This window comes from Mus caroli, chromosome 12 (genome assembly GCF_900094665.2).
Source record: "Mus caroli chromosome 12, CAROLI_EIJ_v1.1, whole genome shotgun sequence".
NCBI classification, from domain to species: Eukaryota; Metazoa; Chordata; class Mammalia; order Rodentia; family Muridae; genus Mus; species Mus caroli.
The window spans coordinates 86,461,859-86,477,284 of NC_034581.1; the positions used below are offsets into that span (position 1 = coordinate 86,461,859).

A 15,426-nucleotide genomic window follows, 5' to 3' on the forward strand; every position below is an offset into this window, starting at 1 on the left:
GGCACTTTGTAGACCAGGCTGGCCTCGAACTCAGAAATCCGCCTGCCTCTGCCTCCTGAGTGCTGGGATTAAAGGCGTGCGCCACCACGCCCGGCAATGATTTTTATCGAATTGATTCAAGTAATTTTAAGCCTCCACACAGAATAAGGAAGATTCAAAAAGAGTTCTATGAACCTTTATGTGTCACAAGCACGCAATTGCACTAGGAAGAGAAACATGCTTGGGACCGATTTATGATCAAAGAAAAATATCCATTCCAAGGATGAAGCCACAAGTGTGCATCATAATAAAGTAAAGCCATGAACATATAAAACTATTGCTTTGAACTTGTAATGAGCTTATGGAATAAAAGACAGATAAAACTATTGCTTTGAATTTATAATCAACAATTCTGCTGTACATAACTCCCTCTTGTATAATATTTTATCTGTTTTCAAATAAAGTAGTCCTTGTTCTTGCGTGGAGAACTTTGTTTTAGGCAATATAAAAAGGACTAGTTGAGAAAATGAAGTTGTTGAACCTTCTCTCCACTCACCACATATGTGCATATACGTATATGTGTAAGGGTGTTGGGGCTCTGCTCCACCCACCAACTGTGTGTATATATGTAAGCTTTACTCTGTCCACAAAATGTGTGTATATAAATGTGGGTATGTATCTATAGGTATGTGCATGTGTGAAATTGGCATAACGAGTCCCCTTTACTTCATCCATTAAATGTGTGTATGAGTGTGTGATTTTTTTCTTTTTCTTTAACTTTCTTGCCATCCCAGGTAATTGTGGGATTGTTGTTTGTTTGTTTGTTTGTTTGTTTGTTTTTCTAATTGTCTGTGGCTATCAGCAGGATGCACTCACCAAAAACAATCAGCTCTGGTGACAGAAAAGTAAAAGAGAGTTCAGAATTACAAGAATTACAGTTACAAGAAGTGCTGGTCTCAAGCCGCCAGAGCCACTAGCTATGTATGGCTCCTCCCCCCGCCCCTTTTTTTTCCTCTTTTAATTGCCTGCCATGATTAACAGAGGTCTTTAAATGCCAGGAGTTACCAGATTTTGACCCATTGCTAACTCTATGCCCCACCTCAGTTTACTCTGTGTATCAAAGCTGATATTTGACACTTAGACTACTTAGAGCTACCTATATTGAACAAAATATGCTAAATACTGGGAATATCCAGACAAACACACAATGGTCCACTTAAGAAGACTCAACTAGCACCCAAAAGAATGGAGGAAAAGCTGTCCACCCTGACTTGTGGGAAACTTCAGCTCCAGCTAGGACCCTTATGCAAACGTGAATAAAAATAAGAACAACAATAATAATACATGAATCCATCTCAAGTCATGTCCAACTCTTCAAAACCAAGATCAAAACAAAACAGTTGTTCGAGAAGAACCTCTGCAGAACTCAACTCTGCAGGAGTGGAAAGGGAGAACTGTGAGCACCAACAAGTATTTAGCCTGAGGAAGTGTAGGGAAACTAGCTGGGCCAGCCACAGGAAAAGCATAGACAAAACAGAAGAGTAACATATGACAAGTCGTCTTTCATTTAGCAAAGTCAGCTGCGTCTCTCCCTGTTGTTTCTGGAAAGTAAGCTGCTCGTCAGTCTCATATTCAGTCATCTCTTTTCCTGAAACCACCCCCACTCCCACCATGACATCTGTATCCATCCTTGGATAAAACATGAGGAGGTCTTCTTTTGAACTTCTCTGCTGCTTTATTGTGTGGCTATTTGAGTTCTATTTGTTTTGTCCTGCCTTTTTTAGCCATAGGGACCACAGAATGAATAACTTGGTATCTTTCATGTGTTGTAAATTCTCAGTCACTCACTGTCTTTGCCCTGTTCTCTCCTCTTGTCTCCTGTCCCTCATCCTCTCCTTCTTAAGGGTTTGGTTTGATTGAGACAGTGCCTCCCATAGTAGCCCAGGCTGGCTTGATAATCTTCCTGCCTCGCCTCATGAGAGCTGCGATAGAGAGCATGACACCACACCTGGTGTGCATTAGTACCATAATGCTGTCCTCTCGGTATCCTTCTGATCTTTTCCTGTTCTCTATTCTGTGGGTTCACCCCTCCATTCTTACATTCTTCTCTATGGAGAGCTTCTGTTGGCCGTCTTTTAATCCATTCTCTTTTCAACTGCCTACCAGCTTCTACTCAGTCCTCCCACTGAAAGCTGCTTGGTTATTTATGTCATCTGATTTTCAAGGTGTGTGATTTTCCCTCCAGCAGGAAGTCAGCTTAGAATCAATAGAAATCCCAAACCGCCTCAATCCTGGTAAGAATAGGATTTATTCAGTCCCCTTGAAGGCTGGGGACTGAATTTTTGAACTGAAATTTCAGTTTCAATCCATTGTCTCTTACTGGACTACCCTTTGCAGTGACAGCTGATTTTTGCAAGGGACTAATCTACGTTCTGCATTTCCAAGTGATTTCTGACTCCAGAAACTCTGTTTGGAAGCCACCTCTAGAATTAGCTACGTTCTTGAAGGAGGAAAAGAGTCCTTCTAAACTTCCTTTTCTCACCAGAGCCTGTGTGGAAGCCTCACTACCTCAGCAGCCCCCAGTCACCCAGGGCATCACTGCTGCATTGCTTTCCTTGCTAGTTGGTCTACAAAGGGAACTGGTCCCAAAACCAGAGCATGCCATGCCAAAATGACTTCGATGTGAACACGCTGGCTAGCCAATCCTAACCTATAGCTAAAAGTAATAAAATACACACATACATACACAGAAAGATACAGACAGAGGCAGAAAGACAGACAGACCGACTGACCAACAGACAGACAGACAGACAGAAGGACAAGACAAGATAGATAGATAGATAGATAGATAGATAGATAGATAGATAGATAGATAAGGGGGCAGGCATACGCAGACAGAGATGTACACAGACCAGACATATATACACATAAACACACACACATACACACAACACAACACACACACACACATAAACATAAACTATATTTTAGAATATATATTGCAGAACAAGAGAAATGAAATATCACTTCAAAATCTAGGAGCAATAGTGAGTACTGGAAATTAATCACTCTAGAAACTGGATGAAATTTAGAATAATGTCCAGTCTAATGCTATAACTTTCCATAGGGGGCTGGAGAGATGGCTCAGCAGTCCAGAACCCTGGGTGCAAGGGGGCAGGAGAAACTCAACCCCTGAGAGTTTCCTTCTGACTCGTCATGGCCTGTGAACGCATGCACATACACACACAGATGAATAAAGTAGATTTTAAATGGACTTAGTAAATGCTTAATAATGGTGATTATCAGACAAATTAAAGAAATCACAAATAAATGTTTAGCAAATACATTATGAGCGCTTAAGTATTACCATAATGAAGTATGCATGATTATGCTAATGTTTTAAATAATGAAACTTGGTCTCCAAATAACTTGTTTAATAATAACTTTAATAACTTGTTCAAAGTAACTGAGGTAATTTCTAAGGAAAAAAAATCAGAATTCAATTTCAATTCTGAGTCCAAAGACTAAATTTCTTCCATAAGCCTCAAGGAAATTCCTTTGCATTATTTTATGTTTTACAACATGTGAATGCAAGGACATGTGCTGCACACACATGCAGAGGTCAGGGCACACATGCAGAGGTCAGGGGACAGCTTTCTGGAGTTGGTTGCTCTCTTCAGCATGTGGGTCCCAGGGACTGAACTTGAATTACCATCCTTGCACACATAGCTCCTTTACCCTGAGCCATCGCACCATTTTCTAGGAAAGAAATATTTTCACATCTCATAGCTTCACATAAGAAACTTGGAGATATAGCTTTCAACAGGAGAATAACCTAATTCAAAACTCTGAAGTACATTCATTAAAATGGACTTAACAGAAGGTAACTAATTAAATTTCTTACCCATAGACGCCATTACTAAAGTTAGTGAAAGACAGGACACCCCTTACCTTTAAGCACTTAATGAACTAGTGCAAATCAGGCATTCAACTCTGGGCTATCATGGCTAATGTCTGGCTTAAACCACTTTCTTTGGTGTCATCAGGTACTTTTGACAAGTGAAACCCTGTTGGGAATTGGTTCTAATGCTTTCTCTTGGTTCAACCCTCTAATTGGGACTCTGCAAGCCTAGACACTTGACGGTCCCTGTCCCCGGTTGGTTTTTGATTGATCAATAAAGAACCAACGGCCAATGGCTGGGCAGAGAGCGAGGGGCAGGACTCCTAGCTTCCCAGAGAAGAAATACAGGGAGGAGAAAGAAAGGCTCTCTGCCAGAAGAAAAGAGTAGGTCGGACCACCCTGGGAAGGAACAGGGGGTAGTAACAGCCAAAATGTAGGTACAAGAAGGAAAGCAGCCCCCAGAAGGCCTGCCCAGAAGCGTCTTGGGTAGCAAAGATAAAGGGCTCGCCCAGAAGGAGCCAGGGCAACAAGATAAAATATAGATTTAAGAGGTGTTAAGTCAGAAATACTGGAGGAGAAAATGTGCTGGCTGAGGGGAGGTTTAGAAGTGCCCAGCCACTGAGCTAGTCAAGGCATAACACAATTAGCTGGTGTGTGTGTGTGTGTGTCTGTGTGTGTCCTTCATTCACAAATCCAAAAAGCTTTTGGGTGGGCTATTCGTCCAATGGTTGGCTGTAAGTATCTGCATTTGAGGACTGCCATGCTAGACTCCTGTCTGCCAGCACAACGTGGTATCAGTATAGTGTCAGGGTTTGGTGCCTGTGCATGGGATGGATCCCAAGTTGTGCCAGTCACTGGATGGTCTTTCCCCATAGGCAATTTTTAATCAAAGTACGTATTAGAAAAAGTTACCTACTAATGCAAGTTTCTATGCTATAATTTGCCTTTATGCCTTTATCCTTAAAATGAACTTAATTAACCTACTGATATGAAGCAAGAACTATACTTTAAGATCCTATTAACTATTTTAGCCTCATCGACACCAGCCCACCCACTGGTCACTGAGCAGAACATTTACAAGAGTGTCACGTGGAAATCTCTGCTGCTGCTGAAGGGGAAAGCCTGTGCCACTCTAGGGGACCTGGACCCTACTCCACTGCATAGCAGTGACAAGAAGAGCTGCTTCCAAGACGCCTCAGTCCTAGCTCCCTTCCAGACTCCCTCCCGATTCAATTCTGCATGGGTTCCAACTCGCTCTCATTCCAGGCCTTGTGCTAACTAAGATATAATGACTTTATGACACTGGGCTTATTTTCAATAAGTGCAAGTAGCCTCCAAAATCTCAATCCTCGGTGTGTGATCATTTAATCTTCCAAACTTTCAATGTAAGGTCCTCATTTTCAGAAATATGAAGTTACAGCATAGCTTAGCCTAAGAGCACCTGCAGCTTTTACAAAGAACACAAGTTTACTTCCCAGGACCCATCTGGGGCAGCTCACAGCCGCCTACAACTCCAGCTCCAGACGATCCAACACACACACACATACACACACACACACGTACACATGCACATAAATGAAAATAAATCTTTATAGTTACACCATTGGGAAACAGTGAGTAATCATGCCAGCTTAGTGGAGAACTGAATCCTGAATCTTCTAAAACACACCTGCTGTTGAAGATGTCACTTAAAAGACCACAGGCAAGTGAATGACCAGTCTGTGACCCACCTTTCTTATCTTAAAAATGAAAATATAAACACTATTTCTTACAGCATTGTAAGAAGATAACATTTAAAACCTAAAGTAATAGGGAAGCCCCTAAGAAGACTCTAGAAAGTTAGGCACTGCTCCTGCATTAAAACCAGAGACTTCAAGATTTTCCATGGGACCCACCCAAGGTCTTCAGAGGTAATAAGCAAAAAATTAAACCTGGGTTGGATGCAGGAATCAAAGGCAGCTTACTACAGAGATACCTGCACAGGCTTGCTTATTTGTATGACTGATGAGAGCCAAAGCCTGGAGCCAGCCCAGCACCCACCAACAGATGGTCAGGAAAATGCAATATACATCATAAATGTTGTAAGTATATAGACATGTTTATGCATGCAATGGATTATAATTCAGCCATGAAAAAAAAAAATGAAGCCATAGCATTTGCAGAGAAATGGAGATCATTATGACAAGCAAATTACACTAGACTCAGAAGGAATAAGTGACATTAAAGGGAACTCCTTGAGAAAAGAACAGAATTAATGGCAGAGACGAGGAAGGCAGCAGTGGGGGATGGGCTGAGTATGACCAAAGTACATCCATGTGTGACAATGCCATGAAAGGACCCAACACTTCATAAATTAATGTATGCTAATAAAAGCTAAAGTGAAGTAAATAGTAAACTTAGGTTGCAGGTTATAAAGAGTCGAGGGAACAACAGTAAAATCTGGAGTATTCTGAGACAGACGTAGAGCCTAAAAGGACCAAACAGGATCACAACCAGCAGGCTTTAAAGACCACAGTGCATACCCATTGCAGTTGCCTTGTTATGTGAAAATCAACTCAGGAGAAAAACACCACAGCAGACATTCATACTTTCAAGCTGTTCCCCTTCCCCATTGATAAATTATAGTCACAGAGTGAAGCCACCAACAAATAAATATTTAAACAGACAACCTACATATCCACTTACTGAGGATTAACAGTAGTCATTTATAAAATCGAAGTTAATAATAAAAGCTACTGTCTTTCCTAGGCCAAAAGCGTTGATTCGGTTTTCTAAGAAGTCTCTTTATGTTTTAAAAGAAAAATGCTAATTCAAGTAGGCAATGGATATTCATCATGGTGAAATTTTTTTTAACAGTTGGGTTATCACTGGCTAAAATATATTATTCTATTATAAAGCATATATGAATTAAAAAGCATGTTCTGGGGGCTGGTAAGTTAGCTCATAGTAAAAGCACGTATTGCCAATCCTGATAACCCAAGTCAATCTCTAGAACCCCAACAGTAAAAAGAAATTATCTGTTCCTGCAAATGGTCTTGATTCCAACACACGAATTAAGGCATGTGTACACGTGAGTACACACGCACGTGAACACATGTTCATACACACAACAATGAACAAATAATGCAATTCTTTTAAAGTTATTCACTTTCATTTTATGGGTATGACTCTTCTGCCTAAAGGTACATGCAACCATGTGCCTGCCTGCTGCCCACAAAGGCCAGAGGGGGCCTCAGATCCCCTGCAATAGTAGCTATAGATGGTTATGAGCTACCATGTAGGTGCTGAGCACTGAACTCCGGTCCTCTGTAGAACAGTGGTGCTCTTAACCACTGAGCCATCTCTCCAGCCCCAATAAAATGTAATTTTAAAAAAATGACAGGGGCAGTGAGGACAGAGCAGTAGCTCAGTGGCTAAGATGCTTGTCATCCATGGGTTCAATGGAGCATGGGTTCAATTCCCAGCTCTCACATAAAAAGCAGGGTGTGGTGGCTCCTAACTGTAATTGCAACTGGAGAGATAGAGACGGGTAAATCTTGAGGCTCACTGGCCAGCCAGCCTAGTATAAGCAGTGTGTCCCAGGTCCCAGTGAGAGGCTTTGTCTCAGAATGATAGACACCTCCTGAGGAACAACACTCAAGGATGACCTCCGGCTTATGTGGGCATGTGTGCACACACACATACATGCACCCTCACACATACAAAATTATATATATCCAAACACAACATAGTCATTTGGCTGGTTTAACGATGGAAAATTTTGCTGTGTACTTTGAGGACTTGAAGATTATAAAAAAGATCCAGAAAAGACCCAATAAATGGAATTTAAAAAAAAAAAAAGACAGGACCAGGGAGGATAGATAGGATTTATTTTTTTATTGTTGTTTTGCTTTATTTTGACAAAAAGTTGAAAGAGAGAGATAAAGAGAGAGAAAAAGAAAAGAAAATTGCTGCTATCCTGACTAGCTCAAATATACAGCAATTAGTGCCATGATGCACGGACATGTCAGAATGAAAAGTCACTACCCACCAAGTGTCAGAACAGAACACGAGCATAAGGAAGCCAGAGAAGGAAAACTAGACCAGGCCATGATGCACAGACATGTCAGAATGAAAAGTCACTACCCACCAAGTGTCAGAACAGAACACGAGCATAAGGAAGCCAGAGAAGGAAAACTAGACCAGGCTAAGGAACAAGTGTAGGCAAAAACACTCTGCTCTTCTAGGTCTTTTTTCCTAAGAGTGGCTGGAAAGAAACCCTGTTGGGTCGAACAGTCACTCTGCAGAATTCAGTGTCTAACTCTAGCTGCTACCATATTTTCTGCTTTCTGTATTCTGTTTCAAGTGAGTAATAATGTTCCAATTTTTCACAAAAAATTAAAAAGGAGAAATGTCTATTATTAATAAAATAACCTAAAACCATTTGTGGGCTACCTACACACATGAAGCCTACAGCAGGGCCTTTCAGACACATCATACATCATAAATATCCTGTAGGTGCGAAAGTGCCCACACTTATTTTCTGAGGGAAAGCAGGACAGCCCTTTATAGAGAAGCCCTGTTTCCTTCTGCTCAATTAGTCTCCAATTACAAGCAAATAAATAATAACACCTACGGTTCTGCTTCACAAGAGGAAAGCAAGTCCTCAGGCCCAGCTGGGGACACATTTGACAACTGGGATAGAACAAAGATACACAAAACCATTACTGTATAATACAAATCCTTCTTGTTAAAATGTGAACACTACTCCTGCCTTCATAAAGAAGAAAGACTTTTAAGTGGGTTCCCAAAGGTGAGTGCGCAAATATACAAGAAGCTAGTGGGCTAGGAACCAAATGGATTTAACAGATATCCATAGAACATTCATCCTAAAACAAAAAGAATATACCTTCTTCTCAACACCTCATGGTACTTTCTCCAAAATTGATCTGGTCACAAAACAGGCCTCAACAGATACAAGAAGATTGAGATAATCCCATCCTATCAGATCACCACAGACTAAAGTTGGCCTTCAATAGCAACAAAAAAACAACAGAAAGCCCACATACACATGGAAGCTGAACAATGCTCTACTCAATGATAACTTGTTCAAGGAAGAGATGAAGAAAGAAATTGAAGATTTTTGGGAATTTGATGAAAATGAAGCCACAACATACCAAAACTTATGGAACACAATTGAAGCAGTTCAAAGAGGAAAACTCATAGCTCTGAGTACCTCCAAAAAGAAACTGGAAAGAGCATACACTAGCAGCTTGACAACACATCTGAAAGCTCTAGAACAAAAAGAAGCAAACACACCCAAGAGGAGTAGAATGCAAGAAATAATCAAACTCAGAGCTGAAATCAACCAAGTAGAAACAAAAAGAACTATACAAAGAATCAACAAAACCAGAAGCTTGTTCTTGGAGAAAATCAACAAAATAGATAAACTGTTAGCCAGACTAACCAGAGGGCAGAGACAGTATCCAAATTAACAAAATCCGAGATGAAAAGGAAGACTTAACAACAGAAACTGAGGAAATTCAAAAATATCATCAGATCCTACTACAAAAATCTATACTCAACAATACTGGAAGATCTGGATGAAATGGACAATTTTCTAAACAGACACCAGGTACTAAAGTTAAATCAGGATCAAATAATCCATCTAAATAGTCCAATAACCCCTAAAGAAATAGAAGAGTCATTAAAAGTCTCTCAACCAAAAACAGCCCAGGACCAGATGGTTTTAGTGCAGAATTCTATCAGACCTTCAAAGACCTAATACCAATACTCTTCTATAAGGAAATCCATCAATTGGAATCCACTACATAAACAAACTCAAAGAAACAAACCACATGATCATTCATTAGATGCTGAAAAGCTTTTGACAAAATTCAACATTCTTTCATGTTAAAAGTCTTGGAAAGATGAGGAATTCAAGGCATATATCTAAACATAGTGAAAGCAATATACAACAAACCAGTAGCCAATATCAAACTAAACAGAGAGAAACTTGAAGCAATCCAACTAAAATCAGGGACTAGACAAGGCTGACCACTCTCTCCCTATCTATTCAATATAGTACTAGAAGTCCTAGCCAGAGTGATTAGACAACAAAAGGAGATCAAGGGAATACAAATTGGAAAGGAAGAAGTCAAAATATCACTATTTGCAGATGATATGATAGTATATATAAGTGACCCCTAAAATTCTACCAGAGAACTCCTAAACCTGATAAACACCTTCAGCAAAGTGGCTGGATATAGAATAAACTCAAACAAATCAATAGCCTTTCTCTACACAAAGGTTAAATGGGCTGAGAAAGAAATTAGGGAAATAACACCCTTTACAATAGCCACAAATAATATAAAATACGTTGGTGTGACTATAACCAAGCAAATGAAAGATCTGTATGAAAAGAACTTTAAGTCTCTGAAGAAAAAAATCGAAGATCTCAGAAGATGGAAAGATTTCCCATGCTCATGGATTGGCAGGATTAATATAGTAAAAATGGCCATCTTGCTGAAAGCAATCTACAGATTCAATACAATCCCCCACAAAATTCCAACTCAATTCTTCATAGAGTTAGAAAGAGCAATTCTCAAATTCATTTGGAATAACAAAAAACCCAGGATAGTTAAAACTATTCTCAACAATAAAAGAACTTCTGGGGGAATCACCATCCTTAACCTCAAGCTGTATTACAGAACAATAGTGATAAAAACTGCATGGTACTGGTACAGCGACAGACAGGTAGAACAATGGAATAGAATTGAAGATCCAGAAATGAACCTACACACCTATGGTCACTTGATCTTTGACAAAGGAGCTATAACCATCCAATAGAAAAGAGACACCATTTTCCACAACTGGTGCTAGTTCAATTGGAGGTCAGCATGTAGAAGAATGCAAATCGATATTCTTTTTTTATTATTATTATTGGATATTTTCTTTATTTACATTTCAAATGTTTTTCCCTTTCCAGGTCTCCCCTTCGGAATTCCCCTATTCTATCCCCCTCCCTCTGCCTCTATGAGGGTGCTCCCCCACCCACCCACCCAATCCTATCTTCCCTCCCTGGCATTCCCCTACACTGGGGCATTGAACACCCTCGGGCCCAAGGGCCTCTCCTCCCACTGATATCCAACAAGGCCATCCTCTGCCACATTTGCAGCCAGAGCTGTGGGTCCCTCCATGTGTATTCTTTGGTTGGTGATCCAGTCCCCGGGAGTTCTGAGTTATGGGGGTTCTGGCCAGTTGACACTGTTGCTCCCCTCCATGGGGCTGCAAACCCCCTCAGTTCTTTCAGTCCCTTCTCCAACTTCTCCATCTGGGACACCACCACTCCCAGCTCCCCACCCCCCCTTACCTCCCCCTCCATGCTCAGTTCAATGGTTAGTTGCAATCAATCGCCTCTATATTTGTCAGGCTCTGGCAGAGCCTCTCAGGAGACAGCCATATCAAGCTTCCATCAACAACCACTTCCTGGCATCCACAATAGTGTCCAGATTTGGTAACTGTACATAGGATGGATCCCCAGGTGGGACAGTCTCTGGATGGCCTTTCCTTCAGTTTCTGCTCCACATTTTGTCTCCATATTTCCTCTTATGAGTATTTTGTTCAACCTTCTAAGAAGCATGGAAACATCCACATTTTGGTCTTCCTTCTTCTAGGACTTCATGTGGTCTATGAATTGAATCTAGGATAATCAGGACTTTTGAGCATTCTTATCTCCTATAAAAAGCTCAAGTCCAAGTGGATCAAGGACCACCACATAAAACCAGATTCAATGAAACTAACAGAAGAGAAAGTGGGGAAGAGCCTTGAACACATGGGCACAGGGGAAAATTTCCTAAACAGAACACAAATGACTTATGCTCTAAGACCAAAAATAGATAAATGGGACCTCATAAAATTGCAAAACTTCTGTAAGGCAAAGGACAGTGTCAATACAACAAAATGGCAACCAACAGATTGGGAAAAGATCTTTACCAACCCTAACATCCCATTGAGGGCTAACATCCAATATATTGGATATTATATATATGTATATATACAAAGAATTCAAGAAGTTGGACTCCAGAGAACCAAATAACCCTATAAAAATAGGGTACAACTCCAAACAAAGAATTCTCAACTGAAGAATATCGAATGGCTGAGAAGCACCTAAAGAAATGTTCAACATCCTTAGTCATCAGGGAAATGCAAATCAAAACAACCCTGAGATTACACCTCACACCAGTCAGAATGGCTAAGATCAAAAATTCAGGTGACAGCAGATGCTGGTGAGGATGTAGAGAAAGAGGAACACTCCTCCATTATTGGTGGGATTACAAACTGGTACAACCACTCTGGAAATCAGTCTGGNGGTTCCTCAGAAAATTGGACAAAGTTCTACCTGAGGACCCAGCTATACCACCCCTGGGCATATACTCAAAAGATGTTACAACATATAACAAGAACACATGCTCCAGTATGTTCATAGCAGCCTTATTTATAATAGCCAGAAGCTGGAAAGAACCCTGATGTTCTCAACAGAGGAATGGATACAGAAAATGTAGTACATTTACACAATGGAGTACTACTCAGCTATTAAAAACAATAAATTTATGAAATTCTTAGGCAAATGGATGAAATTAGAAAATATCATTCTAAGTGAGGTAACTCAATCACAAAAGAACACACATGATATACACTCACTGATAAATGGATATTAGCCCAGAAACTTAGAATAACCAAGATACAATTCACAAACCACATGAAACTCAAGAAGAAGGAAGACCAAAGTGGGTTTCAATCCTTCTTAGAAGGGGGAACAAAAAACTCAAGGGAGGAAATAATGAGATAAAGTATGGAGCAGAGACTGAAGAAAAGGCCATCCAGAGACTGCCCAACCTGGGGATCCATCCCATATACAGTCACCAAACCCAGACACTATTGTGGATGCCAAGAAGTGCTTACTGACAGGAGCCTGTTATAGCTGTCTCCTGAGAGGCTCTATTAAAACATGAAAAATACAGAGGTGGAAGCTAACAGCCAACCACTGGACTGAGCACTGGGTCCCCAATGGAGGAGTTAGAGAGAAAGAACTGAATGAGCTGAAGGGGTTTGTAGCCCCATAGAAGGAACAACAATATGAATTAACCAGTACCCCCAGAGCTCCCAGTGACTAAACCACCAACCAAGGATTACACATGGAGGGACCCAGCCTCATATATTGCAGTGGATGGCCTAGTCAGACATCAATGGGAGGAGAGGCCCTTGGTCCTGGGAAGACTCAATGCCCCATTGTAGGGGAATGCCAGGGCAGGGAGGCGGGAGAGGGTGGCTGGGTGAGTGAGGGAGCACCCTCATAGAAGCAGGGGGAGGGAAGATGGGATGGGGATTTCCAGAGGGGAAACTGGGAAAGGAGATAACATTTGAAATGTAAATAAATAAAATATCCAATGATTTTTTTAAAAATAGAGTGGAAAAGAGAAATAAAAGAAAGCAAACTCTTTAACCCATTACATTTACTTTCATAATTCTCACAATTACATAAATATATCCAGAGAGAGAGAGAGAGAGAAATACAATTATCAGTCACTATTACACTGTTCCTATTAAAGGGAAAACATCCAAACAATAGAATACTATAAGCTATGATAAAATACCCTGACCCAAATATATAGAGACAGATAATAGATAGATAGATAGATAGATAGATAGATAGATAGAGATATAAATAGAGATAGAGAGAGAGATAGCCAAAAAGGGTTTATTTTAGCTAACAATTCCAGGTTATAGGTGGATGGCTCTCAACCTTCCTAATACTGTAACTCTTTAATACAATTCCTCATGTTATGGTAGCCCCCAACCACAAAATGATTTTTGTTGCTAATTTATAACTATATTTTTGCTCCTGTATGAATTATTGTGTAAATATCTGTATTTTCTGATGGTCTTACATGACCCCTATCAAAGGGGGCATTCAACATCCAAGGAAGTTATGACCCACAGGTTGAGAAACACTGTAATGGGCCATTCATTATTCCATGGAAATTAAGGCAGCAGGAGCTTGAAGCAGCCAGTCACATGACAACTACTGTCAAGAGCAGAGAAAGAACTGGGTGCAAATTCATTTGCTTGCTCGAACTCAGGGGCTTTTCCCTATCTTATACAGTCCAGGAAACCAAGTCCGTGAAGTGGTGCTGCCCGCAGTAGGCTGGCTCTTTCTGCATCAATTAAGACAATTAAGACAATCCCTCCCAGGTGTGCCTATAGTCCAACGTGATCTAGGCAGCCCCACATTGAGATTCTCCTCCTAGACTGTATCAGGCTAACAACTGAACCACGCAGTCAGAGTCGTCCACCTACACAAAGTTATGTGGAGAGCAAAAGAACAGAAAACATGCAGATGTTATGCTGTTCCGCTTTTTTAAATCATTGAGCCATATGCGCATCAACGTATGCAAAGTATTTGGAATGGCATACAAGTGATTGTGAAAGGTGTTACCTCTGTGGAGTAAAACTTGAAAGTTTTACTTTTTAAAAATAGTGAGCATAGGATTGGAGAGATGGCTCTGTAGTTAAGAGCACCTGATGCACTTCCAGAGGACCTACGTCCAGTTCGCAGCACCTACGTGACAGCTCGCAACTGTCTGTAACCCCAGTTCCAAGGGATCTGATACCCACATGTCAACGCACATAAAATAAAATAAATAAATTCTTCACACTGCCTTAACAGTTTTCAGTTTAAACTTAGTAAAAGAACTCAGATTTCCCACTGGGATTCAACTTAACTTCTTTAGAAGAGCAGTGTTCTTAACCACTGAGCCATATCTCCAGCCCCAGTAAGGCAGTTTAAAATGTATTCTTATTAACATCAATATCTACTAATCTTATACTCCCACTCCCCTAAGTACGCACTTTCATATTGTTACTTACTTATCCTATACGCCTATTCCCCTAAATACACATCTGCATGTGGCGACCAGACAAGGCAAACAGCTGAGCCTTTCCCACCTGCCCAACAGCGCCCGCCTGTCCAGTGCTGTATTCGCGATAGCGCCCAAGCATCTGATCCACATGTCGCAGATTCCGAGTGGTGTCCTTGGGAAAGAAAACACTCCATCAGTCATCCCAAACACTATTTTTCCAGTCAATTTTAGTATTCTCAACGAACGAAGTCAACTTTGTAAAAGGTACAATTCCTGCCAGGTAACTCAGATTATCAACAAAGTTCCCACACACCAAATCTCTACAACACTTCAAGAGAAGCCCAGATCCACCTGCAATTGATTTATGTAAAATCTGAAGCATGTAATTTACAAGTCCTTATCCAAAGTGCCATAATAAGTTGACAACAAAACCACAAATTCAGAAGAGTCCTCTTCAGAAAGCTGTGTACGCGTAATTCACACTTTCTTACAACAAAGCCATCTTGAACATCAAGAGTTAGCAGAATGGGGAATGTGCACAGCAAGGTGGAGGCCAGGATGGGCTATGCAGTGAGAACATAGTAGTAAACATATAAGAAAATAGTATAGGGGCAGGAAGGGAGGGAGGGAGGGAGGGAGGGAGGG

General features: G+C 40.7%; 1 protein-coding gene across 3 annotated transcripts in view; it reads right to left on the reverse strand.

The window, feature by feature from the left end:
- Positions 1–15,426, reverse strand: part of Cep128 (centrosomal protein 128) — a 339,922-nt gene that overhangs the window by 305,116 nt on the left and 19,380 nt on the right. For all 3 annotated transcript variants that reach the window (XM_021179476.2, XM_021179475.2, XM_021179474.2), the window contains exon 5: positions 14,867–14,953. In XM_021179476.2, the coding sequence (XP_021035135.1) occupies positions 14,867–14,953 (87 nt within the window). The remainder of the gene's footprint in view (positions 1–14,866; positions 14,954–15,426) is intronic.